This window comes from Heterocephalus glaber, unplaced genomic scaffold (genome assembly GCF_053883595.1).
Source record: "Heterocephalus glaber isolate CG9 unplaced genomic scaffold, H.glaber_assembly_v1.0 deba00001813, whole genome shotgun sequence".
Classification (NCBI taxonomy): Eukaryota; Metazoa; Chordata; class Mammalia; order Rodentia; family Bathyergidae; genus Heterocephalus; species Heterocephalus glaber.
Window position 1 is genome coordinate 3,022,059 of NW_028258484.1, and position 26,690 is coordinate 3,048,748.

General features: G+C 49.7%; 1 protein-coding gene across 1 annotated transcript; it reads right to left on the minus strand.

Moving 5' to 3' along the window:
* Positions 1-1,587: 1,587 nt before the first annotated feature.
* On the minus strand, positions 1,588-24,802 carry Wnt9b (Wnt family member 9B). The gene is made up of 4 exons (XM_087203848.1): positions 24,683-24,802; positions 8,837-9,093; positions 7,216-7,481; positions 1,588-6,220 (listed from the first exon to the last, which is right to left on the minus strand). Exons 1-4 carry the CDS (start codon positions 24,772-24,774, stop codon positions 5,747-5,749), a joined length of 1,089 nt encoding a protein of 362 aa, XP_087059974.1. The 5' UTR covers positions 24,775-24,802; the 3' UTR covers positions 1,588-5,746.
* Positions 24,803-26,690: the final 1,888 nt, after the last annotated feature.

Sequence of the window (26,690 nt, forward strand, 5' to 3'; positions counted from 1 at the left end):
ACAGGAATTCCCCAGGGGTGGGGAAGAAAGGAAAGCTCATCTCCATAGAAGATTGCCAACTAATAAAGAGAAGAGATGATGGATTTAGAGAATCAGTACTTTGGATGGATTTGGGCAAGGGTCAGCTGTGGATGCTGCCACTACTGGGTAAAATGTTGTTGGGCAATATGATACTCCTATAGTCTCAAAGCACCACCCAGGGGTTGATTCATGAGTCCCAAAGGGAAAAGGGTGACTTTCCATTGGGACAGCTGGCAGAAACCACCTTAACCAAGCAATGAAATCCAACATCACCAAATGACATCCTGTGGCTCCTGACCAAATGTATGGATAAGGACACTCAGGCATCTTCTTGAAATTTTAGGAAACAATCAGACCAATCTCAGTTGAGAGATGTTCTACAAGACATCTAGCTTGAACTCTTCCAACTACCAGTATCATAAAAAGAGCAGGAGGTCTACTCTGGACTACAGCAAAGATATGACAGCTGAATGCAAGGGCTGCTTCTTGGGTGGATCCTGGACTGGGGTTGGGGGAGGAGCATCATAAAAGAGTTAAAAAACATTTTTTTGGAGATAGGGTTGTATTATGTAGTTCAGGCCATGGCCTTGAACTCACTATGTAGTCCAGGCTGGCCTTGAACTCATACCAGTCTCCTACCTCAGCCTCTTGAGTGCTGGGATTACGGGTGTGCACCACCACACCTGGGTCATAAAGAACACTTTGAGGTGAATTGGGGAAATCTGAAAATGGATGGTATTGCAGATAACACTGGGTGAATGTTAAAACTCCAAGATGTTCTTGTTTTTAGGAGATCTGTGATAAAGTACTAGATTGCCAATGTCTGCAAAGTTCTCAAAGTGGTTCAACAAAATGAATATATGTAGAGATACTGTGTGCACAAACATGGCTCAATGCTTTTTAAAGGGGGATGCCATGGGTAGAAACCTACTAGTGATTGTCTCAACAAGCCCTGATCCCTTAGGAAGAGTGGCAGCTCGAGCAGCTGAAGGTGGAGAGGCCTGAGGGCCTTTTTGTGAACCGGTTTCTGGGCAGGAGTTTTGTGAACCGGTTTCTGGGCAGGAGCAGGAAAGCTCAAAGGGGGGTGGGGGGCCTGAAGGCGGTGCAGGTTAGAAAGAGCAAGGGAGGCAAAACCCCTGGGTCTGCATGCTGGCAGTGTGGCCTTTGGTGCCTTACCTAACCACTCCATGCCACAGCCTCCTGTCTGTGAAAAGGGAAGAGGGTGGACCACGTGTGAGGTTTAAGGGGGAAAGCAGGGGAGAAACCCCTTGGTAAGGTGAAGGCTGCCGCCACCTGTGGAGTCGGCTGTCTGTCATTGCTCAGAACCAGCTGGAGACCAGGCCCAGGGACACCGGGTCCCAGAAACATGTTAGGACTGGGATGAAGGTAGGAAGGAAGATGCCCTCAGGACTGCCTCCCTCCCTGAGGACCCCAGGAAAGGTAATCTGGGCTGGGAAATAAGCACTGCCTGGTATCCTTTTTCAGAAAAGGGTCCCTTGCCCCATATTCTCAGAAGCTGTGGCTTCCCAGAGCATGTTGGGAAGGCAGTGTGACGGGGGAACTTGGGAGTTGACATGTAAATGGCCTAGACCCTTGCATGCCAGCATCTTGTTTCTCCTGCCAGATCCCAAGTCCCTGAAGACCCCTGCTTTGCTTTATCCTACCTCCACCCATCCCACATTACTGGCCACAGGGTGAGTGAGGGCTCTAGAAATACTTGTCAAGTCCAGGGAACACCCCGGTTCCAATCTTATTTTTATGTGTCACCGGAGATAGGATTACAACCTTCCTCTAGGCTTCAATTTACCCAGAATCTATAAAGTGGAGTAACCTCTCCCTGCCTCACCTGCACCCAAGAAGACACAGCAATGTGGAGATCACACTTTGGAATCCAGGAGATCTGTGTTCAAATCCTGGCATATCTGCTTGCTAGTGGGAATTAGGAGCTTTCCTCTTTTTCCTTAGCCATTTTAGGTGGCAGTGTCCAATGTGCAGGGTCATTGCAATAAATCAACACAAAATAGGTACAAATAACTGGCATGAAGTTTTTTATTGGTTGTCTTTCCACCACCAGGATATCAGCCCCACTTGGTCTTATATACTATGGTACCTCAGTACCCAGGGGGGTGCCTGGCATTCAATAGGAACATCATAATCACAGATGGATGTAGTGGGCACTTAACAAATGATAGCTACCATAAAATGTGCTGGGACAAAAAGCAATGGAAGTTCATGGTTCTTGGGAAAGGAAACTTTGGAAAACAAGAAATAAACTCCAGGTTTAGTATGGGTCTCTGTCCATCTGTCTGCCAGGCAATAGAGGATTCCAGGGCACCTGGGGTTAACTAGAGCAGGGGGCAGACTTTCTGTGCCCATGACAGCCTGGCAAGAACATTCATGAATGAGGAGGGCTGGGGCAGGGGGCACTTAGCAAATTGGAGAGCCTCCATGCATCTTATCCCTTGCACTGGCTTACTGTGGCCAGTTGGGAATGAAGGCCCAGTTTACAAATGGGACTGAATTTTCAAGGAAATACACACACACACACACACACACACACACACACACACACACACACAGAGAAATTCAGCAGGAAACAATATATTTTAAAAAGGAAAATTTCAAACAAGAGCAAATAAAACTCATCTGTGGGCTGGAGGGGCCCAGTGATGTAGCCCAGCCTTTTTGGGCAATATGGACAGAAGAACCCACTGGAATGGCTTCCATAGGGTCTCTCCAGGCCCCTCAGGCAGTTCTAGTTCCAGAAACATGGGACTCCACTTGGAAATGCTGACATGCTATCCAGATTCAAAAGGCCAGAGTCACACAGTGAGGAAAGTAGCCATTTTCCCGTTTCTGGGCTTAGGCTGGTATTCAGGCGTTGGCCCCCAGGCTCAGGGTAAGTCAGCTCCCCCAGGGCCAGGTCCATGTAGACATTCCATGAATATTCATGGAACAATTCCCTGCTGTGTGACTTTGAGCACAGACCTCCATCTCTGGGTCTCATCTCAAAAACGGGCACAGTGATGTAGCCCCAACCACCTCCCAAGGATAATGGAGAAATCAAGTGACTAAAGAGCTAAAAGTGTTTCTGAAAAGGGAAAGTGCTTTACAAATGCCAGGTGTGGTCATTCTTGTTGTCATTATTATTATGAGCAAAATAATTTTGCCAGAGCTAAAGAAGGGGGCCTGGGACCCAGAGGAGCAGAGACTCTGCAAGGAGGATCCAGATCAAGCCAGGAGGGCACATCACAAAAGAGATGCATGCTCAGTTCCAAGACAGATCATGGGACACTGAGCTATTGCGACCTTCCCCAGTCATCGGGCATCTAGCTCAGTGGGGGCCCCAGTCAGGCCAAGCTGTATTTCCCTGGTCAGAGGGCTTCTGGGGAAACACAAACTCCACATGTGCTGCCTGTGAAAGAGAAACTATATAAATAACATAAATACTTTCCCATATATCTTAGCTATATAAATATTCTCTTTTGCCCTAAAAACTATATATGTGAGGTAGACAAAAATACCCTGTAAGCATCTCCCTTAAAGCTACAGAATGAGGGGTTATTGGTCACTCTGGACCCCAGGGGCCCCAGAAGAGCTAAATGGCTCTTTAGGGATAACAGGGAGAGAAAGAGTTGGAAGCATGAAGAGAAAGGGAGAGGGAGGGCTGGACAAAGAGGATCCCCACAAGCTGAGGGGTCAGTGACATGGGTGTCAGTGTTAATGGCCAGCCATGACCTAGGTCATCTGAGTCTACCCTTTATCCTTCTGCAACCCCAGCCCTAACAGCCATAGAGTTGGGATGCAGATGGAGTGGTAGTGGATCAGGGTGCCTTAGCCCTCACATTGCTTCCAAGTGCCTTTCTGCCAGTGCAGCCCAGGGCTGAGCCAAGGTAGAGGCAGTGTTGGAGTCACAGAGCAGCAAGATGGATCAGGCTGGCAAAGAACAAGTTTCCACACAGAGAAGAGTGGAACAAAACTAGAAAACCAGGCTGCAACCCTTTTTTCTCCTTGGGCTAAGATGTGGGCCAGCTGCCAGGGTCAGCAAAGTCATTCTCGCAAGGGGTGTCAAGTCAGTTTGGCTCTACCATCAGAGATCCTTCCAGCATTCCCAGACTGCCTTAAGTCACCAAAGAGGGTGGCTCCTGTGGCTGTGAAGGTCTCAGGGAGGCTGTTGGGCCCAGCCACTGGCCTGCTTCCTGGAGCTGGAATTGCTAAGGGTTCTGTGCACTTGGCTGATTCTGGATTTCCTGTTGCTGCAGAGGGTCAGCAGCCCGGGGTTCAGGGAGAAAGGAAGCGTACAAGAGGGCACAGCAGGCCAGCCAAGCAGCTATAAACTTCCCAAAGGAGGTCACGTCCCCCCTGCTGGCCTCAGGCTCTGCTCTTGGGAAGCATACAGCCTCCAGCAAACTGACCCCTGCAAGATCTTTGTCCTGGGACAGAGATGTGCACTGCTCCCTGGAAACCCTCTACCTGATCCCAGTGGTGCAGGCATCTGTGTGTGCCTACAAATGGATGCAGTTTCTTTTCTCCTTCTACTCAGGGTCTTGGAAGGTAGTACTGGAAATGTCCACAGGTCCAAGGAAGTTAGTTAGCAAAGTCACTTCTATTCCTCAAGTTGGGGCCCAAGTAAGGGGCTATTACTAAATGAAGGGGCCACCAAGAAGGCAGGCCTAGCAGACTCTGCCGGGACAAAAGCCTGAATTAGACAAGCAGCCATGAGAACAGACATGTAACCAGAACCACAGATCATGAGTCTAAGGTCCTTCAGCAACACGAATGTCAGCAGCTGTGGGGCCTCCCAGCCCAGGTGGACCACAGCCACAGGGGCCGGCCAGAATACACTCCAGGGCAAGCTGATACACTGACCTTGCTGCATCCCTGCTGGCACCAAGTGACCGTTACCCTCCTCTGGGTTGCCATCAGTTTGCTTTGACTACCAGGGAAAACGGAAAGGGCTCACTGTCTTCTTCCCCAGCTGCAGGTACACTGTTTGAGTCCCACTCTGGCAGCTAGCTCTCCCACCATTCTCATCTGCCTAGAAGTCTCATTGAACAGAGCTGGATAGCTGTGAGAAATTCAGCTATGGAGAAAAGAATGAAGTCTCAGTGCAACTAGGTTTGAAAAATCAAATCAAGGACATGAGGCTCAAGGGCATGGATCTAACTTGATTCCACTAAACCCAGAAAGATTTCCTTGCTCCAAACAGCTCCTAGCACCACCACCAGAGTAGTGTGGATGTATGGCACCCAGACCTCACACTGCAATCCGAGCAGGGCCAGAGGACTGAACTTACCCATCCCAGCTGGGCGCCTGCCTAGGCTTCCAGCTGGCACTGTTTCTCCTGCATAATCCCAGCGGCTTGCTGGCTCTGGGCCACGCATCCTGGGAATGGGAGATGACAGGATACCCCTCCTTCTCTCCACAACCTCACTCCTGCCCTCCTCTAGGTCTCCTTTATTTCCCTCCATATTGCTTCCTACTATGCTCTTCTGCTCCAAATCCTCAACAAGGTTGGAGACCCTTGGACTCAGGGGAGGACACTTTGCTTCAGTTTGCTGAGTACTATGGGAGGCAAGAGGCTGGCCAAGGGTGGAGTGGGGACAGAAAAGTGAGGAGTGGCACACATGTGCACAGGCATGTCCATCATTGTCCATACACATTGTGTACAGCTGTTCCACAGGGCCAAGGTCCTGGCAGCATGGGCTGGCTCACCATGCAGTGCCTAGCGCTTACAGGTGTACACAAGCTCCTGCTGCATGCACTGCTGGCATTCCACATAGCAGCACCACTGAACCTGGCAGTGGCAGGAGAAGGCCACCAGGCGGCTCTGGGTGTCATAGCCACGCCCACAGCACAAGCTGCTGCAGCTGGTCTCCCGGGAACACACCCTGCCAGCTGTGCCTGGAGAATACTTGCTGGGCCGGCAGAAGCTGGGGGAGTCCTCCATGTAGACCAGGTCAACCGGCCGGGGTGCCAGGCCTTTGGCAGGGCCACCTGGCTTGGCAGGTGCCCACAGCTCCAGGTGGCCCAAAGCCTCGTTGGTGGCACTAGACACCTTGACAGCTGAGTCATAGCGCAGCTTCAGCACCTGGCCTGTCTCACGGAATGGGGAGAGCTGCTTCCAGCAGGTGCGCACAGCACAGGATCCTGACACTCCGTGGCACTTGCAGGTGGTCCGGAGGCCACTCTTCACCGCCTGCAGAGATATAGATGAAGGCCTGGTCAGAGGTCTGTCTCAGAGTGCCAACATGGCAGAGGAACATCAGGAGGATGAGAAGTAGACAGGAAAGGTCATATGAAGGAAACAAATAGGACCTGAACTGGCCCATGAGGCATCGTCAGGCAAACCAGTAAAAGGCTCCCCCTGTTCTCAGCAGTACACACTGTGGTGAGGACAATATGAGTCAGATCTCACCCCTAGCTCCTCCCCTTAGTCCAGGGTTCTTGTGCAATATTTAGCTGGCAAAACTGAATATAGCAGCCTTGATTTACACAACTCAGTGATGAGGACACAAAACACAGAATTCCATTTCCTAAAGAATTTCAGTAGGGTAGCACATTCCTGTAATCCCAGCTACTAGGGAGCCTGAGGCAGGAGGGTCACAAGAGTGAGGACAACCTGGACAATTCAGCAAGACTCTGTCTCAAAAAATAAAAGGGCTGGGGATGCAGCTCAGTGGTAGAGAGCCCCTGGTTTTGATCCCCAGGAGCACCAGTCTCTCCAGCTTTCTTACTCCAATAGATCTAGATACTTATCACTGGCAGTTTACCCACTACCTTTGTGATCTCAGCTAAGGCCCTGTCCTTTCTGGGCCTCCTCTATCGTCCCACTCAAAAAATTCTGGCAGGTCAGAGGTTGCCCTGATCAAAGTTGTTGAACAATGTTGGCCTCATCCTCGGAATGGACACTTTCCTCCAAATATGATCCTGCTTTACCAAAGCATGTCCCAAGCCTGGTTCCACTGCTACCCAGCCATCAGAGATGCCTGTGACCCTTCCCTACTTTCTCTGTACTTATGATACACAGTAATGGTCCAGAGTAGATGCCCAGAGGATGTCAGTTGAAGGAATGGAGTTTATTCTGGGATGCTGTGTGTGCTGAGATGGGGTGCTGGCCTCCTACAGACCTTGCTGCCCATCTCTACACCTTGCCTAGGAGAAGTGTTTTGGGCATCCAGAGAACACACTCACCTTGATGCCCACATAGGTGTTGTGGGCATCAGCCCGAGCCCGCAGGTCCTTGCTTCCTCTCTTGGGGCCCAGGAAGTTGGTCAGAAACTTGGTGCTGTACCTGAGGTTGTCACCACACACACCCCACTGCCAGGCTTGCCGGCTTTCCAGGCCTGGGGAGTCATCGCAGGTGCAGCGCTCCATTCGCCCAGCACTGCAGGCCCGGGCCAGTGCATGGGTGAGGGCGGCCGCGGACACTGCATACAGGAAGGCTGTCTCCTTGAAACCTGTGCCAGGCATCAGGGTGCCAGTAGGGAGAAAGAGGCAGTTCAGAGGCTGTCTGCTTCCCTCTGAGGACAGGAGGGGTGGGGGGGCACCATGGTAAGCCAGTCAAGGGCATTGCAGCCCAAGTACACATCTCCGGGTAAGCCTCCCTGTCACCTGCTGTCCCAACTCAAGGGAACTTCCATTCACTGAGGAGTAAGTGCCCAGATTCCCAGAGGGCGGCAGGACAGCAGTCACTGATTCCAATAACAGGTAAGAACTGAGATGCAAAGAGAAGGGGCTTGAGCACCTGGGAAGGGGACAAGCTGGGGTCAAAGAGCCACCTTGATTCCAAGTACATGTGTGACAAGTTGGATTAACCCATGTCTGAGGTTTCTGATCCCTTAAGCAATACACTGTGTTTCCAGTGCCTCTCAAACATCATTCTCTGCCACCCACTGAGGAGTTGGCCCAATGACAGGGTGGCCTTGAGTCTCCTGCTTGACCTGCCCTGGACTGGGCATCCCAGTCTCTTCTAGGACCATCACTATGCTCACATTGCTGGGTGGTGACCCAATCTGGCCGCTCATGGGCTCACTGATTCCCCACTGGTCTCCAACATATCTGGGTGCTGGTGACACTGCAAGAGAAGGGAGGCAGGCTACTTGTCCTGCCCAAACCCTCTCCTGCTGTGCAGAGCAGCTGGCCTAAAAGGTAGTTGGCTGCTCCTGTCACTATCACTGCATTTTTGTAAAAGTCTCCCATTAAAGCCCTTTCCATCTGGCCACCTGGCCACACAATGACCTGCTTTCTCCCCTCCTGGACAGTGTACTTTCTAGTACAGATAGTGAAGTTCAGCACTGTACCTCCAGCATTTGGCATAGTGCCTGGCTCACTGAGAGCCTCTGTGTATGGTCAGTGGGTGAGTGGATGGAGGCCTGAAGGGATACAGAAACAAGGGAGGAAGGCAGGGGGAAGGGAAGGGAAGGAGAGAATGACAACAAATTTAAGCAACAGAGAGACAAAAGGAGGAGTGAACACAGAAATCAGCTGGTCTTGTGCATCTAGGCCGATTATTAGTGGCCTCCATCCTTACATGTTCCTGTACATTGTCTTCAGTGTGCATGGGAGGCATAAGGGAGGCTACTGGGGCCTTGGCCTCAGCTGTGGGCTCCTCGAAGAGGGGCTTATATCCTCTCCTTTCTGTGTCTTCCTGTTCATCTGCTCCCCCAACTCTTAGGCTGGGCCATGAGTGGCCTTCAAGAAGCCTTTGCAAATCCCCAGGCCTCGTCTCACACGGGGCTGGGCCCAGCGAGCAAGAGCAGTGTGGTCTCCTCCTTCCTCCCTCCCTCCCCATGCTCCCCAACACTCTTCCCACCTCTCTTGAGCAGGCCAGTCCTTCCCTCCAGGCTGCAGTTCCAGCGCTCCTGCTGGAACTGGAACTGGCACTCGAGCAGGCCAAGGTGTGCTGCATCCCTCAGGGTCTCAGCCAGGCCAGGTTCCCGCCTGCACAGCTGCTTCTGCCGGCGGGACAGCTTCAGCAGGTCACACTGCTTCAGGTGGGCACTGCCCTGTGTTGGGGCTGCCTCGGTGTCCAGCCCTGGGAAGGACGTTAGGATCTCCCGCCCCGTCAAGCTGGAGAGGATGAAGAAAGGGAGACATGAGCCTCGGGGGTCCTGACAGGGGAGGATAAAGGATGATAATCCATGAGAACGTGGGGTGGGGTGAAGGGACATTCTTGAGATCTGCATTTATTGCCCTTTTGGGTGGCAGGCCAGCCCCATGTGGGTAATGTTCTTACAGAGTAGGAAATTAAGGTTCTAGTAAGGATTGTGCAGAACCTTAAATTCAAAATTCCCAGGTTCTAGTTTCTGCTCTTCTTCCCAAATTTGCCCAATTAAAAAAACATCAGCTGCTTAATAAAAATACAGATTCCCAGGATCCGCACTTGGCAATTCTGATTCCAGCGGTCTGAGAAGGGCCTGAGAATCTGTATATTTGCCACATTCTCTAGGTAGCTGCTATAATTCAGGAAGTTTAGGAAACATGGCAGAGTATTGGTTGTTTCCTGTGACAGCAACCTTATTAAAAGAGGGTAGGCACAAGGGATGTAGACTCAGAGCAAACACCCAGACAAGGGCTCCCATAGTCTTCTCTCCCTTGCATTATATTCCTGCCCAAGTAACTCCATGCCAACTGAGCTTGTTTTCTGAATCCCAGATAGATCTCCAGCCAACTGGCCATTTGGTGTCTGGAACAAATAGATGCTTGAAGAATGGAAAGAAAGAAAAAAGGAAGGGAAGGAAGAGGGTGGGAGGAAAAGAGGTAGGAGGGAAGAAGGAGGAAAAAGGAAGGAAGTTCAGGCTGACTTAGTTGGCTGAAGATGAATCCCAGATTTCTTGTTCTATATCCAAAGTCCATTGATTCCAGAGTCAGACTGGCAAATTCTAAGCCTGACTCTACCACTTCCTATCTGTGCAACCTTGAAGTCTTGGTTTTCTCCTCTGCAAAGTGTAAAGAATTACCCACCCTACCTCTCAGGGTTGCTGTGAAGATTACAGGAAAGGTAAAAACCACAGCACCCAAGACATGCTGGCTTGCTTCCTGCTAGCTGGAGTTTCCTGAACCTTTCTCCTCTTGCAAGATGCCTTACTCTCTAATTAGCCTGAATCTCCCTTTTTCCAGATGAGAACACAGAAGTTTTATGAGGAGGCAGCAACTAACTCGGGTACAACCAAAAAGCAGTAAGGTGAGATTTTGAATCAGGGCAATTTCTCTCCTCCCAGAAGCTCTCTGTGACATTCAGCATAGTTCAAGACATTTGCTGTCTCTTACCCTGGTGCCTCCCAGTGTGCATGCAATATATACCATTCTAGAACGCAGCCTGGAGGAAGCAATCCCTTTCTGCAATATGCCAGCCTCGTAGGCAGGATAAAGGGCAAAGGTGGAACCAGACAACAGCTCCTAAAGCTCCTGCTTAGGTGTGGCACCTGCCACATCTGCTTACATGCTACTGGCCAAAGTAAGCCCTGAGCTATCAGAGAGCTTTCCAACTGAGCCAAGTGTACTATTCTCCTGTTTGGAGTCACCTGCCTTAGCCAAGACATTTGGCTGGATGCCACATCCTCTCTGTCTGGCAGAGTAAGAAGCCTCAGTGGAGGGTGTGGGTCCTGGCTGGGCCCCAGATGCCCCTGTAGATTTCAAATCCATCAGGTGCAGCCAACCCAGTGTGGAGCGTATCTCCAAAACCTCCAAACAGAGACAGATGCTATCAGGCTCCTCCTGGCCCAGCCTGGCCCTGGGCTCCCCTCCTAGACAGGGTGAGGGCAGGGGCCTGTTAATCATTAATCTGGGGGCAAATGGGTAAATTTCCAGTCCACCAAGCCTACACCCAAACCCCTCCCTGCAGCCTGGCAGGAAACCCTCAGAGCTTGACCCTTGGCGGGTCTGGAGCAGAACCTGAGGTCAGCTCCCGCTGAGAAGGCCCCACCTTAACTGGTGTCCAGCCTGGAGGGTAGCTCAGGGATGCAGAAGCAAAGAGGACAGCAGCCATGTGGCCCACTCAAGTGTCCTCCTCCCCACACTAGGGGCTGGTGTGAGGGGTAACTTTTGCTCAAATTTCTGTTTTATAAATCAAGGCCTTAGTTATAAAAGCTGACTGACAAAACAGGAAACAACCAGGGAGTGATGGGAAATTTAGCCTATGGGACTGAGCATCCTTCAAGGCTTCAAAGTCTGTCTCAAATGCCATTTCAAGAATAATAGCTCCAGCCCTCAGGAGGCTGAGGCAGGAGGATTGGCACGAGTTCAAGGCCATCCTGGACTACACAGTGAGACCTTGTCTCAAAAAAAAAAAAAAAGGGGGGGCAGGGGATTTAGCTCAGTGGTTCTGCCGCCTGCCTTGTAGGCGCAAGGTCCCGAGTTTAATCCCCAGTACCAAAAATAAATAAATAAATAAAACAAAAATAAAAACAAAGAAACAAAAAATCCAGCAGGTGACTTCTCTGGGCTGTTTCCACACAAAATCAAGAATAATAACTGTAATTCATCTATCTATATAGAAATATTCACGTCATATTATATAACATTATATATTTTATGTGTTATGATATATATATATATATGCATACCTACCACTTTTTCAGTGCCTGTATCTGAGCTCTTTCAATTACTATTGCTGCCTACCCATTTCTTCTATCTTTGTGACTATCATGTGGTCTTTATGGGCCATTTTACTTCACATGAGTTGCTGTTCTAGTCTATTGATTGGATCATAATGATCACATGACCTGAACCTGGATCAATCTTTTCTCTGGAAATTTGGAATTTGAATTAAGAGAGCATCCACTTGCTTTCTCTCCCTTTCTGAGTTTGGGTGACTGGACTTGTAACACAGAAGATAAACAGAGGAAGCTGATCCAAAGAGAGAGGAAAGGATTGAACCAAATGTACTGAGAGAAGCAGAGGTGAGAATGGGAGGGAGAATTTGGGAAACATTCCGGGCACTGGTCCTAGAATTCTCCTGGGGTCTAGCTGTGTTCTTGCCTGAGACAATTGCCTAGTGCACAGCAAGGGCTGGGAGTTGGTTTGTCGAACTAAGGTCATTGTCCTTGATTATAACCTTTTGCAGACTACAGAGACCACAGTTCTCTAGGCTGCACTTGTAAGCCAGGCTCAGTAAAAAAACCTTCCCCTCATCGACAGGCACCTGATTTAAAATTTCATGTAACAGAACTTGAGATTGATGGCTCAGTCTAAAGTCAGTTAATTTTATTAGCAATAATGACACTTAGTAGTGATTAATGGTCAGGAAAGGCAGCCAACCATACAGAGTACTCAAGCCATGCTAGGCCCTGGTCTGTCCAGGGTTTTTCTCAAAGAAGATTCCCTGGCACTGTCTCATAAGTCCCCAAAGGGCGGAAGACAGCCTGCAGGAATTTCCAGGGCCTGGTTTCCCTTTTGTTTTCTATATTGCAGTTCGGGATCATACTTCTTTAAAGAAATAATACTATGACATCATGTTTAGAAAAATGACTCAACTGATTTCCTTGAACAATGCTAGTGGATTCTATGCATGCCTATTCTATGGCATCCACTAGGGAAGTTTCTTCCTGGATCCCAGAAGAATTCTGGGCATTGCAGTTTCCAGCCCATTCCATTTTCCTCCCCTGGAAGACATCTGTCTCTGTCTGGCAGCCTAGACCCAAGCACCCCACCCTCCAGGCCTCTCTGGAAAATTTCCATCACCCATCTATTAGCTGAGCCCCATGGCGGTATGAACACCTGATTATGAAGTTCAAGTTTATCAGTCTCATGAATCAGGCAAAACAGGCGTTTTAAGGAAGACACTGCCCTGTAGTCTGCATTCTCAACCAAAGAGCAGAGAGTGCACAATTTGTGAGCTTGTTAATTGGCCCTAGGGCAGGGGCCAGCAGTACCTTAGGGCTTCTGCCTGACTCGAGTGCTCCTGCACCACCTAGGACTCCATCCATCAGGCTGCACCTGCAGTGGCCTAGCTGGCCTTCCCCGTTCCTACCCTCCTCAAGTTCCTCCAGGCTGACACTCAACCTCTGTTTTCCTGTTAAGAACACAGAGACCCCACATGACCAGCTTCCTTCTTCTCCCTTCCTTCCCCCCAGCGGTGCCCCTCTACTCTGCACCATCACTCCATCTTCCCTTGGAGTTGGGTTGGGGATAAAACAGACCCCTCCCCTCCATGAGATACCTTCTGGTTTTGACCTCAGGACATCCCCAATCACTTCTACCCTTAAAATGAGAAAAGCCAAAGGTACTCTCACGCAATAGACTGTCCTCACATCTCTATCTACTCTGGCCCTTCTTGCCCCTCCCCATTTCACGTTCTTCCCACTCACGGTTTTGGCTAAAATTGCCTCGTGAGGACAGCCTTGGAAGAGGTAGAAGGTTCTCCCAGGCCCTGAGGAAAGCCTCTCAGGAGACTGCTCTGTTGCTGTTAGCAGGACCCGAGGGCCACCCAACTCTTACAATCATGTATCACCTCAACAACCATGCATCACCTGCTGGATGTGGGGACCCCAGGACCTCATGTCCTCAAGGCTGTTCTGGCTAACCAGGCTGGTTTTAAGTCTTCCTTGGGGGGGGGGGAGAAGAAGAAGAGGAGGAGGAGGAGGAGGCAGATCATGGTAGGGAGGGAATATGGTTGAAGTCAGGCCCCAAGGAGAGTGGAGAAAAGAAAATTTTGAACCAGCTTGGCTCCCTGAGGAATGACCAGAGACTGAACTCCCAGCACTACCTGACCTTGGCTGGCCTCATCTCACCTGTAGTAAGAGGCCTGGGGTGGGGTGGAGGCAGGAGGAAGTCCTGGGGAACAGTCCAGGCTGACTGGGGAAGGCCAGGCAGGTGCACCAGTCATGCTCCAGGCTGTTCTTCCAGACCTTCCCCACCTTTTTTTCTGTTCCAGAGAGTCAGATGGATCCAGGAGAGGCTGCCTCAGGATGGAGCAGGTAGGTGTACAGGATGAGGCAGATGGTTCTCAGGGTACCAGGTAATGCCAGCAAGTGTGGACTGGCAGGACCATGAGCTGTGCCTCGCACTAGGGCCCATGCCAACTGAATGCAGCTGCCTGGGAACCAGGAAAGCCTCGTGCTGCCTGGGGCCTTGGCCTCAGCCCTGCAAAGCCTCGTTAGATGCTCCTGATAACAGGCTTCCGCTGCAGGGCTGTTTCCATGGTCAGTGCTTCCTTTGTGCTTTCATCCCCAGCCCCTGGGCCCACCTCTTCTGGCTCTCACTAAGCCCCTACGCACTCGTATCACCAAGCCTCCCACGCTCTCCATACTGGACCCCTCCCCAGCAGGGGGCAGTTCAGTGAGGGCAGCTCCTACCCAGCCAGGGAAGGCCCCATGACACTGGCCAGTCCTTCAGAAAGGGGAGCCCTCAGCTTGCCTCCCCTCCCCTTCCCAGGCAGAGGAAAGCCCAGGTTTACGCTGCTGGGCTACCCATTCTCCCCTCTGCCTTTGGACCCCTTTCTTCTTTATAGGATTTGGTGTCCCATGCCCCTCCCTCATGAAGATGCCCTTACTCTACACCCTGGCAAAATGGCCAATGATTGTTTCCTACTTGTATTCCAACTCCTTCCATCCCCTCCTTCCATCACTTGCTCATTCATTTATGCTTGTATTCCCTGAGCATCAGCTTCATGCCAGGTCCACCCACAGACAAGGCCACTCACTATTTCCCCACCTGGCTTCACTGCCCCCTTCCCAGACCAGGCCTTTCTTCCTTGTCCAGCTGAGCCTCAGGGTCCCATGATCCCATCCTAAGGACTAGATCTGACGACCACCTCCCCACTGAGCCTACCCCAGAGCCGCATCACCCCCCACCCAGTCCCCGCTCTGAGAAAAAAAGAATCTGGGCCAGATGTGGGCTTTGTCTCTGGGAACAGCTCCACTTCCTGTTTCTCCAGGCTGCCCGCTGAGGATGGCATCGGGGAGACGCCACTCCAAGCTGAGTGGGCAGCGGGCAGCCAAGCAGCCTGCACACTCTGCATCTCAACAATGTTCAGATTTAGAGCTGGACTGGCTCAACATCTGTGGAGGAAATGCTTTCCCCTCCCTCCCTCCCTCTTTCCCCACTCCCTCTCTGCTCAGGATCAGGCTGAAGCCAGGAGAGAAAGTCTTTGTCTCTCATATGCATAGCTCAGGTGGCAGGCACAGCGACCATGGAGGGGCCCTGAAAGTCAGTCCTGTGGAGAGAGGGATTCCCCCATCTTTATAAGACTGGGATATAACTTCTCCTCCAGTTAAATGACTAGGTGCAAATACGGATTACATTTGAGAGCTGGAGAGACCCATCAGGATCACCTGGTCCAGACACTTCACCTTGGTGGCTCCTGGGAGGTATCTCAGAGACCGCTGGTGGTGGGCTAGAGCAAAAGGACAAGAAGCTTGCCAAGTGGGCAGGTCTCTTCTTTGACTTATCTTGTGCCCTGGAAGTTTATGCAAGATTTATTGCCCAAATTGACTTAATTGATAGGGCTGAGACATGCCCCAGTTTTCCTGATTGCTTTCAGTCAGTTTCTGCTTTCAGTCTCAACAAAAGACTTCAGGGAAACAAAATAAGCCATTGCCAATGCTAAATGTCTAAGCTGATTGGAACACAGGGCAGGTGGGTTTCAAGGGAAAGAAGCCTGGTTAGGACTCCTCTGAGTCCCCTGGGCAGCCCAAGAATGGAACCTTAAGGGAGAAGTTTAAAAGGCTACTTTTCTCTGATCTGAAACTCAGTCTCTTTTAAGCTGAAAGTCAGAAATAAGGCTTCCAAAAGCGGCCTGCCTATTGACAATAAAGAGAACTACTTTGCCAGATAGTGGGAAGATCAAAGGGAAGGACCATGAAAGGTGGTGGTGGTGGGGGACAGAGACAGAGAGACAGACAGAGAGAGAGATACAGAGACAGAGAGACAGACAGAGACAGAGAAACAGAGACAGAAAGAAAAGGAGCGAGCGCCCAGTGTGGTAATGATGAAGATAAGCTTCCCCAGCTTTTTGGGTGCACAGAATCCAACTCTGGGGAGGAGTTTCAGCAGCACAGAGTGGGCACTGCGGGAAAGGAAGCAGTCACCAAGACTGTCCCTTTCTGTGGGGAGTAACACTACCCCTTCCCGCAGCTCCATCCAACCATGGGATCCTGGCTCTGAGCGGGGTGGCTTCAGCCAAGCTATTTAACCATGGAAAGCTGACCAACTAATGAGACTAACTCTTTAATGCTCCCTGAGCTCTGGCTACCCTCATCTCATGGACACAAGGGGTCAGGGTGAGAGGAGCCAGGTCCGTGGAGAATACCTGTGTATGCTGCTGGGGCTGAGGGGACTCCACCTGGTGGGAGGGGCTCTAGGCAGAGATATCTCATGCTGCAGATGCCACTCATCTTCCTGTAGGTCCCAGGGATGGCCCACAGCCCTCCACACTCTTTCCATAGCTCCAGGGAGGGCAGGAACCTTCCGGCCTGATCAAGGAGCAGCCCCTGAAAATTTTTGGAGGTGGTCCAGAATGACACTATGGGGAACGAAGTCAGGAGAGCCTCCCTTGGGAACAGAACAGGGCCCTCTCAAGCAGGACCAGAACAACTTCCTACCTTGAACCACCCTGACCTGGAACTACTGCTAGGGCTGTAGCAGAGGGCCCCTGCTTGTCCTTCTGCTACATCTAACTCAGCCCAATCTCTGTGCCTCTCTCCTTGCCATAAACCCTTCCTGAGATGTCATGTCCTGATCCAAAACCCCTCATGAATCCCCTAGAAGCTTTTACAGCCACTTCCTTTGTAATGTGACTCACAAATGCAGGGAATGGGAAAGGTGATCCTAAGGCTACATGCAGCTTCCATGTGGTAATGTTTATTTACTTCATCCAGGAAGCCCTCCTTGGTTGCAGCCCGAGCTCACTCTCTCTTTGTCTTTTCCTATTTGCCTAGATACTGTACCACCAGGTCTATGTGGTTGGCACTTTGTTCTTCCTCGTCGGGGCTGCACATAATTTCTACTAGTAGTCTGCCAGCTCCTTGGCAGAGGCCATGGTCCCTCATCCCCTGAGGTCACTCTTCCTGGCCCAGCCCCTCCCCTCAGACAGACTGCTGCATAAACCCCTCCAATACCTAAGGTGTGGTGAGAAGAGGGCCCCACCCAACCCTCCCACAAACCTTCCGGAGTTCAGGCTTTGGAAGGGCAAGGCTCTGCAGTCCTGCCTCTCCACCCCCAGACAGTGATCCCTGGCAGGTGCTCACCCCAGTACCAGGTTGGGGAACCTCTGGCCCTAGACTCTCAGCCCTCGAGTCTTCCTGTGCACCTCTGGGGTCTGAGAGAGTCAGACCAGTTTCCTCAGGACCTCAGTTCTGAGAGATGAGCTGTGCTCAGGTAGCCAGAGGTTCCTTTTGATATTTGGTGAGGACACACAAAGAAACCTGTCCAAGTCTGTTTAAAATTCAGCTTGCAGCCAGATGTGGTGGCATACCCTGTAATCCCAGCACTTGGGAGGCTGAGGATTGTTATGAGTTTGAGGTCAGCCTCGGATATATAGTGAGTTCAAGGCAGCCAGACTACATAACGAGATCCTGTCTCAAAAAAATAAAATAAATAAAATAAAATTCAGCTTGTGGAAGCTCACATGGTAACATCAGGTGAAATATTACCACAGGGTTAGAAGCTTGTGTCTGTAACTCCAAACTCCAGAAAGGTAAAAAACTACAGAGCTTTGGTACCACTGTTGTACTGTTTGGTACCACTGCATGGCAGCAAGTCCTGATCACCCTAAAATTTAGACCAACGATTACTATGGTCTTTATTTATCCCAACCTCCCAAAAAATAATGAAGTACCATTCTCCAGGGTCTTGCCCTAGACATTAGTAGGAGTGTGATCCTACACGTGATATATGCATTATATTATCTTCCTAAAATCTGAGAAATTTTGGATTCTGAAATGCATGTGGCCTCTGGATTGATATGTAGGAAAAGCAGAGCCTCTTGTCTTGTCCTAATACTGCCTGTTTAGAGTTTCTAGGACGGACTGGAATATGCTTGTTGAAGGCTCTTATCAGAATCTCTGAGACTCTCCATTCTCCCTTTCAGTCTTCTTTTTTCCAATGAGGGGTCTGGGCCTGAGGCAGCACTTATCTCCCCATCCCAGCTTATCTCCTGCTACAAGGGCACCCACAAAATGCCTAGTGTGGCTGAGCTCTGGAATCTGAGGGGCAAGGTTTGCTTTCCACTTTAACTCCAGGCCAAATCTAACAGGACCGGGTATGGCCTAGGTCTCAGTGAAGTATGTACACAAGAGGGCCAGGTGTCTGCAGAGGAGGAAAGAGCATCTGTGATGGGTACAGAGGATCAGCCAGGGCAAAGAAGGCCAGCAGGCCAGGGGGGCAAAACCAGGGCCTAGAAGATCAGCTGACAACAGGGCCCAAGACTTTTGCCTACAGAGAGCTACAAGTGAGCTGGAGACGACAGGAACACAGGAAAAAGTAGGCAACAAATCAAGAGTTGAGGACACATGTTGCAAGAGTGCCCCTCCATGTGCAAGTGAAGGGCAAGGGTGACAGAGTAGAGGGATCAGAGGGTCAGAGCTGCCAGGGGGAGGTAGGCAGTATAAGGCAGGAACAAAGAGGTCAGCTCTGGATTCTGACCAGCTAGCTTTCAAATCTGGCACTGCTAACCACTAGCTCTGTGACTCTGGGCAAGGCACTTGGCCTCTCTGAGCTTTTCTCCCACTCACCTACAAGTGAGGAGAGTCAAGCCAACACCTGGATTGTCACCCATGATAAAAAGAGATGATCCATATACAGGGTTGAGCATAGGAAAAGATTCTATTTGTTTTTCAACGGTATAACAGTTGGGATAAAGATGTAGAGAGGAGGGAGAAAATGTCACCAGGAACTTTTTAACTTGGTTATGCTTTAAGGCAGACCACTAGATTTTTTGGGCTCCTTTATGTATCAACAACATTTCAATATTGTCACATACTTTTGAGGGGACATGGGGGAGATCCTGGGGATTGAACACAGGACCTTCACACTGAGCTACATCCCCAGCCCATTTTTATTTTTATTTTTGAGACAAAGTCTTGCTAAGTTGATAAATTGCCCAAGCTGGGGTTGAACTTGTGATCCTCCTTGTGATTAACCCTGCCTGGGTTAATAGGCATGTGCCACCATGGCCAGATTCAGCACTTTTATATACCTTAAGGGCTGAGGATTGAACACAAGACTTGCACATGCTAGGAAAGTGCTCTAGCACTTTGAACTATATTTCCAGGCCTTTTCTATATATTTATTTAGGCTTCATAACAACATCCCAAAATAAAGATTAGCCCATTTTACTGATGAATATGTTGAAGACTTGCACTTTAATTTGCATGGCTCCAAACCCAGTGTTCCTTACTAGAGCAGGGCATTGGCTCAGGCTGGTACCAGGGCAGGGTCATCCTTACAGACAACCTGTCCTACCTCCTCCAGAGTCCAGCTTCTACCTGAGTCATAACCCCAGTGACACTGAGATTTCTCTTCTTCAGACAACTCCATGCCTGCCCTGCTTTCTTCCCCTCTCCTTCTCAGGCACATAAATTCAAGCACCAACAACTGAGGGGGCTGGCTTACCCTGAGCCTAGCTCAGGAGCCCAAGTCCTCAGGGGTTACAGCTCAGCCAGGGACAAGTGGACTAAATTCCTTTCCAAAACACAATGATTCTTATCAGAGAGCTTTGGCTTTTCATCCACCATTCCGAAGCTGTAAATTTCTTTTACCCTTTCTTTTTTCTTAGCTTGTTTTACTCAGGACCCAGTTCAATTTCTTTTGAAAAAATTTATAAAAGTGATTTTATACAAATACGTAAAGCACTTAGAAATAATTTTTAAAACGCACTGCCAAGATCTGTTCATTGTAAACTATAAAACATTATTGAGGGAAATTTTTAAAGCCCCAAATAGATAGATGAGATCTGTTTGTGACTCAGCATACTCAATATTATTAAAATGTTAATCTTCCCTAAGTTGGTTTATATATTCAATGCAATTTCAATCAAAACCCAACAGGCTTTCATGTAGATATTGACAAAATGATACTAAAATTTATGTAAACACACAAAGGACCTAAACACCCAAAATAAATTTGAAAAAGAAGGACAAAGAACTTATAATACTTCGTTTCTAGACTTACTAAAAAGCTATAGTAATCATTACCATGTGGTACTGGCACAAAGATAGGCATATAGATTAAGAGGGTCCAGAAATAAACCCTACATAGTGGATCGATTGATTTGCAACAAAGAAGACTACAGAGAAAGGATCACCTTTTCAACAAATGGTGCTAGAACAAGTAGATATCCATATGGAAAGCAATACATCTTGACCCTTACCTCATACCATACACAGTTAACTCAAGTATATCACAAACCTAAGTGCAAAAACAAAATTATGAAGCTTCTAGAAGTAAACATAGGGCAAAATCTTTGCAACTTTTGGTTTCGCACAGATCTCTCGGATAGGACACCAAAAAAAAAAAAAAGTACAACCCATGTAATAAAAAGTTGATAGGTACATTGAAATTTATCAAAATTAAAAACTTCTGTTCTTTGTAAGACACCAGGAAGAAAATGAAAAGGCAAGCCACAGACAGGGATAAAATATTGCCAATACTTTCTGACAAAAGAAAAACTTGTATCCAAAATATACAAAGAATATTTATAATTTATTAATAAGAAGACAAATAATCCAATAAAAAATATTCAAATGGCCAAAATGCACATGAAAAAATGTCCAACACACTATTCATCGAAGGACAATACAAGTTAAAAGCACAACAAGATACCAATACATACCCACTAAAGTGGCTTCAATTAAAACTGACAGGGTCTGGGATGTAGCCCAATAAGCCTTGGGGCTCATCCTTCAAAACAAAAACAAAATAAACAAATGAAAACACTGATGATATCTCACAAGAATGTGGAGCAAGTGAAACTTTCATACACTACTTTGTAAAATGATACGACTACTTTGGGCCAGGGATTTAGCTCAGTGGTTTTGCCGTCTGCTGTGCAAGAGCAAGGACCCAAGTTTGATCCCCAGTAACCCCCCCCAAAAGACATTAAAATGATATGACCACTTTGGGCAACTAGCCATTTCTTTTATGTTAAACATGAACCTACCATAAGATCCAACAATTCACCCAGACAGTTATCCAAGAAAAAATGAAATAAATGTCCACAAAATAGATGTAAATGGATGTTTACACCAGCTTTATTGGGAATTGCCTAAAACTAGAAGTATGCCAAATGACCATCAACTGAGAAATGAATAATTTGTGATAGATTCATATAATGGAATACTACTTAAGAATAAAGAAGAAACAGGGATTGATATATGCAACACCATGGATGAATCTCAAAAAATGTTAAGTTGAGCAAAAGAATCCAGGCATGAAAATCTATATTCCATATGACTGCATTTACACAAACTTCTATAACAGACAAAACTAACAGAGAAGTGAGGCAGTCTGGGGGATGGTGAGGAAGGGTTGATCACAAAGAAGCACAGGTAGTGCTAGGCTGGTGGATCCCTGTGGTTGCCACAAAGTTGTTACACCCAAACTGTATGCTTAAAATGCATGCATCCCATTATATGTAATAGTACTTTGGAAAACATAAAGGTTAAAATTTGTTTCTTCAGTGGAACCACACTGATGGCACCTCAACAGCCGAGCAAGAAGACTGCCAGGCCGTTGTGTGGGCTCTCAGAGTTTCTTTCTTGTCTAGGGGCAGTACAGAGAAATTTATGAATGCACAGGCCTTTGAGGACTGGCTTTGAATCTTGCCTTTGCCCCTTGCTGGCTGTGTGACTTTAGGCAGATGTTTTAACTTTGCTGAGCTTTGGGCCATTTTAACACCCATCTTAGAGACAGGTGTAAGGCTTAATTGAGACAATGAATGATAGAGCACAATAGGGTAACTGGTACATACTAAGTACTCAGTGCTGTCTTGCTGTTGGTGGCTGGTGGGTTCTAACCACTTCCTGTCCCAATGTCATCATGCCATCCGGAGGAGAGCCTACCCAACAGGCTAGCAGGGCTCAGTACATTCTGTCTCACGTCTGAGGACAGAGATGAATGTAGTGACCTCTCCCACTAAGGCCTAGGGTCTGAAAGTATTAACCAAGCAGGGAGGGAGGGAGGGAGGGAGGCTGGCCCTTTGCAGCACATCTGCAGCCACTGCCCCTTTGGGGACAGTGTCACACACTGGTTGCTTTGATTCTGTTCCCTTCAGGGCATGGAACATAGACCTAAGGCAGAACCTGGTTTCTATCCTGCCCCCCATTAATTCAGGTGTGACATTAAGTCACCCACTGGACTTTGATGAGCCTCAGTTTTCTTTGGGAACCATCCACACCCATCCTTCATACCACAAAATGGCTCTGAGGGTCCAATCAGAGAGAGGACTGCATGAAAAGTGATTTGTAAACCTCTATACTATGTACAGTATTAAGTTACCATCATCATCAAGAGAATTAGGCTCTAGGCTCCTACAAAAGAAGCAGAAGCCACTGCTGGTTCATTGTAGTTTTAGGGTGGAGATGCCCCATCTGAAAAAAAAGGGGGGTTATAATAAGAAATGAAACTTCAAATGCAAATTACCTGGCAAAGGGAAAAACATATTGCCTCACATTCCCACTAAAGTGTGCATGACTGATAGCAGATTCCTTCCACAGAAGGAATTCTGATGGGAAACAAGATATCCTGGTCTGACTGAGTCACAAGGAAGTTTCCTCAGTGAGAGCCTTTGATTGAACCCTGTCCATCTTCTGGGATCAAACACTGAACAACATGAGGCCTTAATCTTAGCTTTTTCTGAGCATTTGTCCTATTCCCCAGACCGAGGTAGTGGTGGCTTCATTGTCCTTTGCCAGATCTGCTCAGCTAGGCTCCTGACCTGGAAGAGGTGGCCTCTCGGCCCTAATCCAGGCCTAACTCACATTTTCCTTCTCATTTCTAAGACTGCCCCTTGCCACAGAGGCCCCCCCCCCCAATTCTAGCACTGTATACTGCCAAGAACTTCCTTCCTTTCCAACACACCAGCAGGGTGGTCCAGACCTCCTGGAACCCCTCTCCTCTGCTCCTGCACCATCTGACCTTTGCTCCTATCTCCAACCATAAAACCCAAGCAAACAAAAGAATTGTGGAAATGAGCTAGTGTCCAAGAAGATTCTCCATTCCAGCTCAGAAACCTCTCAGATGTCTTCTGGGACACTGAGATACTGTACCTGGTTTCCTTAAAAATAACAGTAATAATAACAACAATTACTGGCACTAATTGAGCATTTACTATGTGCTAGACATTGTTCTAAGTGCTTTACATATTAACTTAGTCCTCTTATGAAATAGGCACCAACTGAGAGACAGAACAGTTAAGTAACTTGGCCAAGAGCATAGAGCTAGCAAGTGGCAGGATCAAACCATTTGTACCCTACCCATTATGTCTTTCCACAGAGACCACAAGAGCACCTCAAGCCTGAAATCCTTGGGAAACAAACATCACATATTGCACTGCTCTTGGGTTGGGTCTTCTTTTCATAAATGGAGAAACTGAGGCCAGAAGACTGATTGCTCTTCCCAGGTCATCAGTAAACTATAGGACTATAGACAAGCATAGGGTCTGGGCTGACAATCCCTCCCTGTATATGTCAGGGGAGGCCATTGCCTATAGCCCTGACACTTTTAACCAGGGGTTATGACCTGGAAATTAGCCCGTGGCCCTTATTTCAACCTGTGCGGGACTCCTCAGACCCGTACAGGCCCCGGCCAGGTGGGTTCATAGGAGCTGCCTCTGGCAGGTCACTTGGGTTTTTCTTGCCTTTGCTGTGGTCAGACTGCAAACCTTGCCTTGCTCTGGGGTGAAGCTCACAAAAAGGGCAAGGTTTAAACTCACAGTCTATACATATTTGGGGTCAGCTCTGGGTGGAGACAGGGAAGGTGCATTCTTATCCATGATCCCTCTGCCCCTTCGCACCCCACCAAGTCTCTGCAATTAAAGGGTCAGAGAAGAAGAGACTTGGAAACAATCGCCCCCGCCTCTCCTCAAGTGCCATCCCACCCGTCAGACCCCTTTTCCAACCATGTACATTGCCTGAAATGGGCCCCTCTCCCTCCCTCCGTCATTCTGAGAGTGTCTACACCTGACGCCGGGTCTGAGATCTGGTCCGGCTCCGGCAGCGGCTGACACGCCCCTCCGTCCTTCCTCGGGTTTCCCATTCTCCTGGATCTGCGAGATCCTCTGCCGGGCCTCGGAAACAACCCACCTCCTCCATCCAACAGCCCTCCAGGTCTCGGCGTCCCAGGCTAGGACCGTGGCTGGACCGAGCCCAGGATAGGGGCAGACAAGGCACCCGAGTGAGGATCCCGAGCGGGCATCGGAGCGCGGGATCCGCAGGGACAGGGCATTCGCAGCAGAGAGGGCCAGGAACTTGGGCTGGAGTCTGACACCCGGCGGGTGAGGGGAGCGGGGGCGCAGGAGACCAAAGACTTGGATTCTAGAAGGGGCGCCCGGAGCCCGAGCCCAGAAAGACCGAACTCCAGGTGCAGACTCCCACTGCCAGGTGGGCTGGGTCCCCGGGCGAGGGTCCAGGACAGTGGGTGAGGTGCAGGGAGCTGGCCCTGCGGTGGCCGACTGGGGCGGAGGGAGTGGGCTGGGGCGCGGGCCGGGCGCGGCGGGACTGACCCGAAGTAGGCGGCGGCGGCGGCGGCGGCGGCGGGCAGCGCCAGCAGGCAGAGCGCGGCCAGGGCCAGGGCCAGCGCGGGCGCGGGGCGCATGGTGCCGGCGGCGCGGCGCCCTCTAGCATCTCCTCCCGCCGCTCAGCGCTCGCAGCGCCGCCACCAGCCGCCCGCGGGGCTTTAAACTCGGGTGGGGCGGAGCGGGAGCCGCGAGGGAGGGAGCAGTACAGAAGGCGGGGCTCCCGGGTGGCGAGCCCCCCGCCCCATTGGCCCTGCCCTCCTCGCTCCGCCCCGCCTCGGGGAGATCCACCGCCCCGCCCCACGCCCCCCTCCCACCAGCCCCAGGTGAGCGCTCACCTGGCGCCTTGCCCACCCGGGAAGCGGCGGCGGAACATGAAGCCCCCAGGGCAGGCCTCGAGAGGCGGGGTAGGGGGGTGCCAGGCTGAGGCTGAGGAGATTCTGCAGGGTGGAGCAACGTGCAATCTTACTCCGAAGGGTGGGGGACAGGAGGAGGGCTGCGCCTGGAGTCTGCGGGAAAACCCTCGTCATTGTCCGCCCCCTTGCCCAGGGGGCCCGGGGACTCTGAGGGCTGGGGCGCCCTAATGCAGAACCTCTCTTGGGGTGCTGGAGAAATTCATATTCAATTACTAGGGCAAAAAGCTTTTGCTGGACAAAGGGAGTCCTGGAGGGACCCTTGGTCAGAGAGAAGGACGGATAAGGGATCCTATCTTTAAACGGGAGGCTGGCTGTCACCAGGAAGTACACAGCACAGCCCCCAGTAGGTGTTTAACATAATGCTGGTGATATGTGCCAGTACAGGGATTCAGACTCTGGGCAGTGGAGCAGGCAGAGAGCCACAGGGGGAGGAAGGACCTGCTTCCTAAAGGTATATGAGAGCCAGAACCTCTATCAGAGAGAACAGCAACCTCAGGTGTTGGGCCCCAAAGCTCTGGCTTGCTTATTCCTTTTAAAAGTTTAACTCTAATTCCTGCAGTGAAAGTGCAGTCACAAAGCAGGGATGGCACCAGTCTAGGAAGGAGACAAGTATACAACCAATGATCCAAGTAAGTTTTAAAGCATTTTTGAGAGTCTTGAACACTGGATCAAATCAAACAAAACAAAATATAACTTTGCATGTAGTTGCCCCCCCCCAATCAACCATGCATCAACATCAGGTGACAGTGACCTTGGTTTTGGGGTGGACACTGGCATGATGGGGGGCTGGGAGAGGTGTTAAGAAACTGGTAGCTATATTGTTAGGTGTTTCATTAACAGGGGAAGCCCCTATCGCAGTGAGCCTCTTTGAGTTGTTTCTCTGTGAAATGAGAAGACTACATAGCCATAGCAAATCTTGTGGGTCTACTTATAGGCCACATTGTATGCAGAGAGCTAGAGTCCTACTGTAAATTATGAACTCCAGATGTGAAATAGGGATAAAGACAAATAGCTTACAGGATTTTTGTGCAAATATGTCAAATGCCTAGGAGGCCCTGGCACCCAGTATCAGTTGTTATGCCGGTTCTTGTTATGCCTGCAGGCAGAAGCAGTGTTATGCTGGTGTTTACAACTGCCTTGGGGTTGGGGATGGGTGTTTGATTTGTATCATGTGTTGAGTACCCTTAAATGTAAATGTCCCCACCATGATTGGCTTCAAACTGTAAACTGGGTTCTTGATCACTGGAGTTAGGAAGAGAACAGCATTTGGCTCTGCAGGCAGTTTGGACCTGACTGAAGCATGTGACTGGTAAGACCTTGAACCAGGATCGAGGAGGCTCAGAGGAGAGGCCTCAGAAGGAGTGTGAGTCAGAGAGGAGGAAGAGCTGTGGACTGGAGTGGTGGAGAGATGCCACCAAGCCCTAGCCATTCCAGTGGACATCCAAGTGTGTGCAGGTGAGGAGGAAGTGGGTCCAGCTTGGGGGCCCAGCTGCCTTTCCTGTCCCCAAGCCCATAAACACACCATACACACCAGCAAGGGCTGGGGATTTAGCTCAGTGGTTCCACCGCCTGCCCTGCAA

Coding starts and splice junctions, on each gene's coding strand:
- Wnt9b (XM_087203848.1), bottom strand. CDS start 24,774: ATGCGCCCCGCGCCCGCGCTGGCCCTGGCCCTGGCCGCGCTCTGCCTG. Junction 9,094..24,682: donor GCCGCCGCCGCCTACTTCGG/GTCAGTCCCGCC, acceptor CATCCTCTCCAG/CTTGACGGGGCGGGAGATCC. Junction 7,482..8,836: donor GACTGGCCTGCTCAAGAGAG/GTGGGAAGAGTG, acceptor TGCCTGGCACAG/GTTTCAAGGAGACAGCCTTC.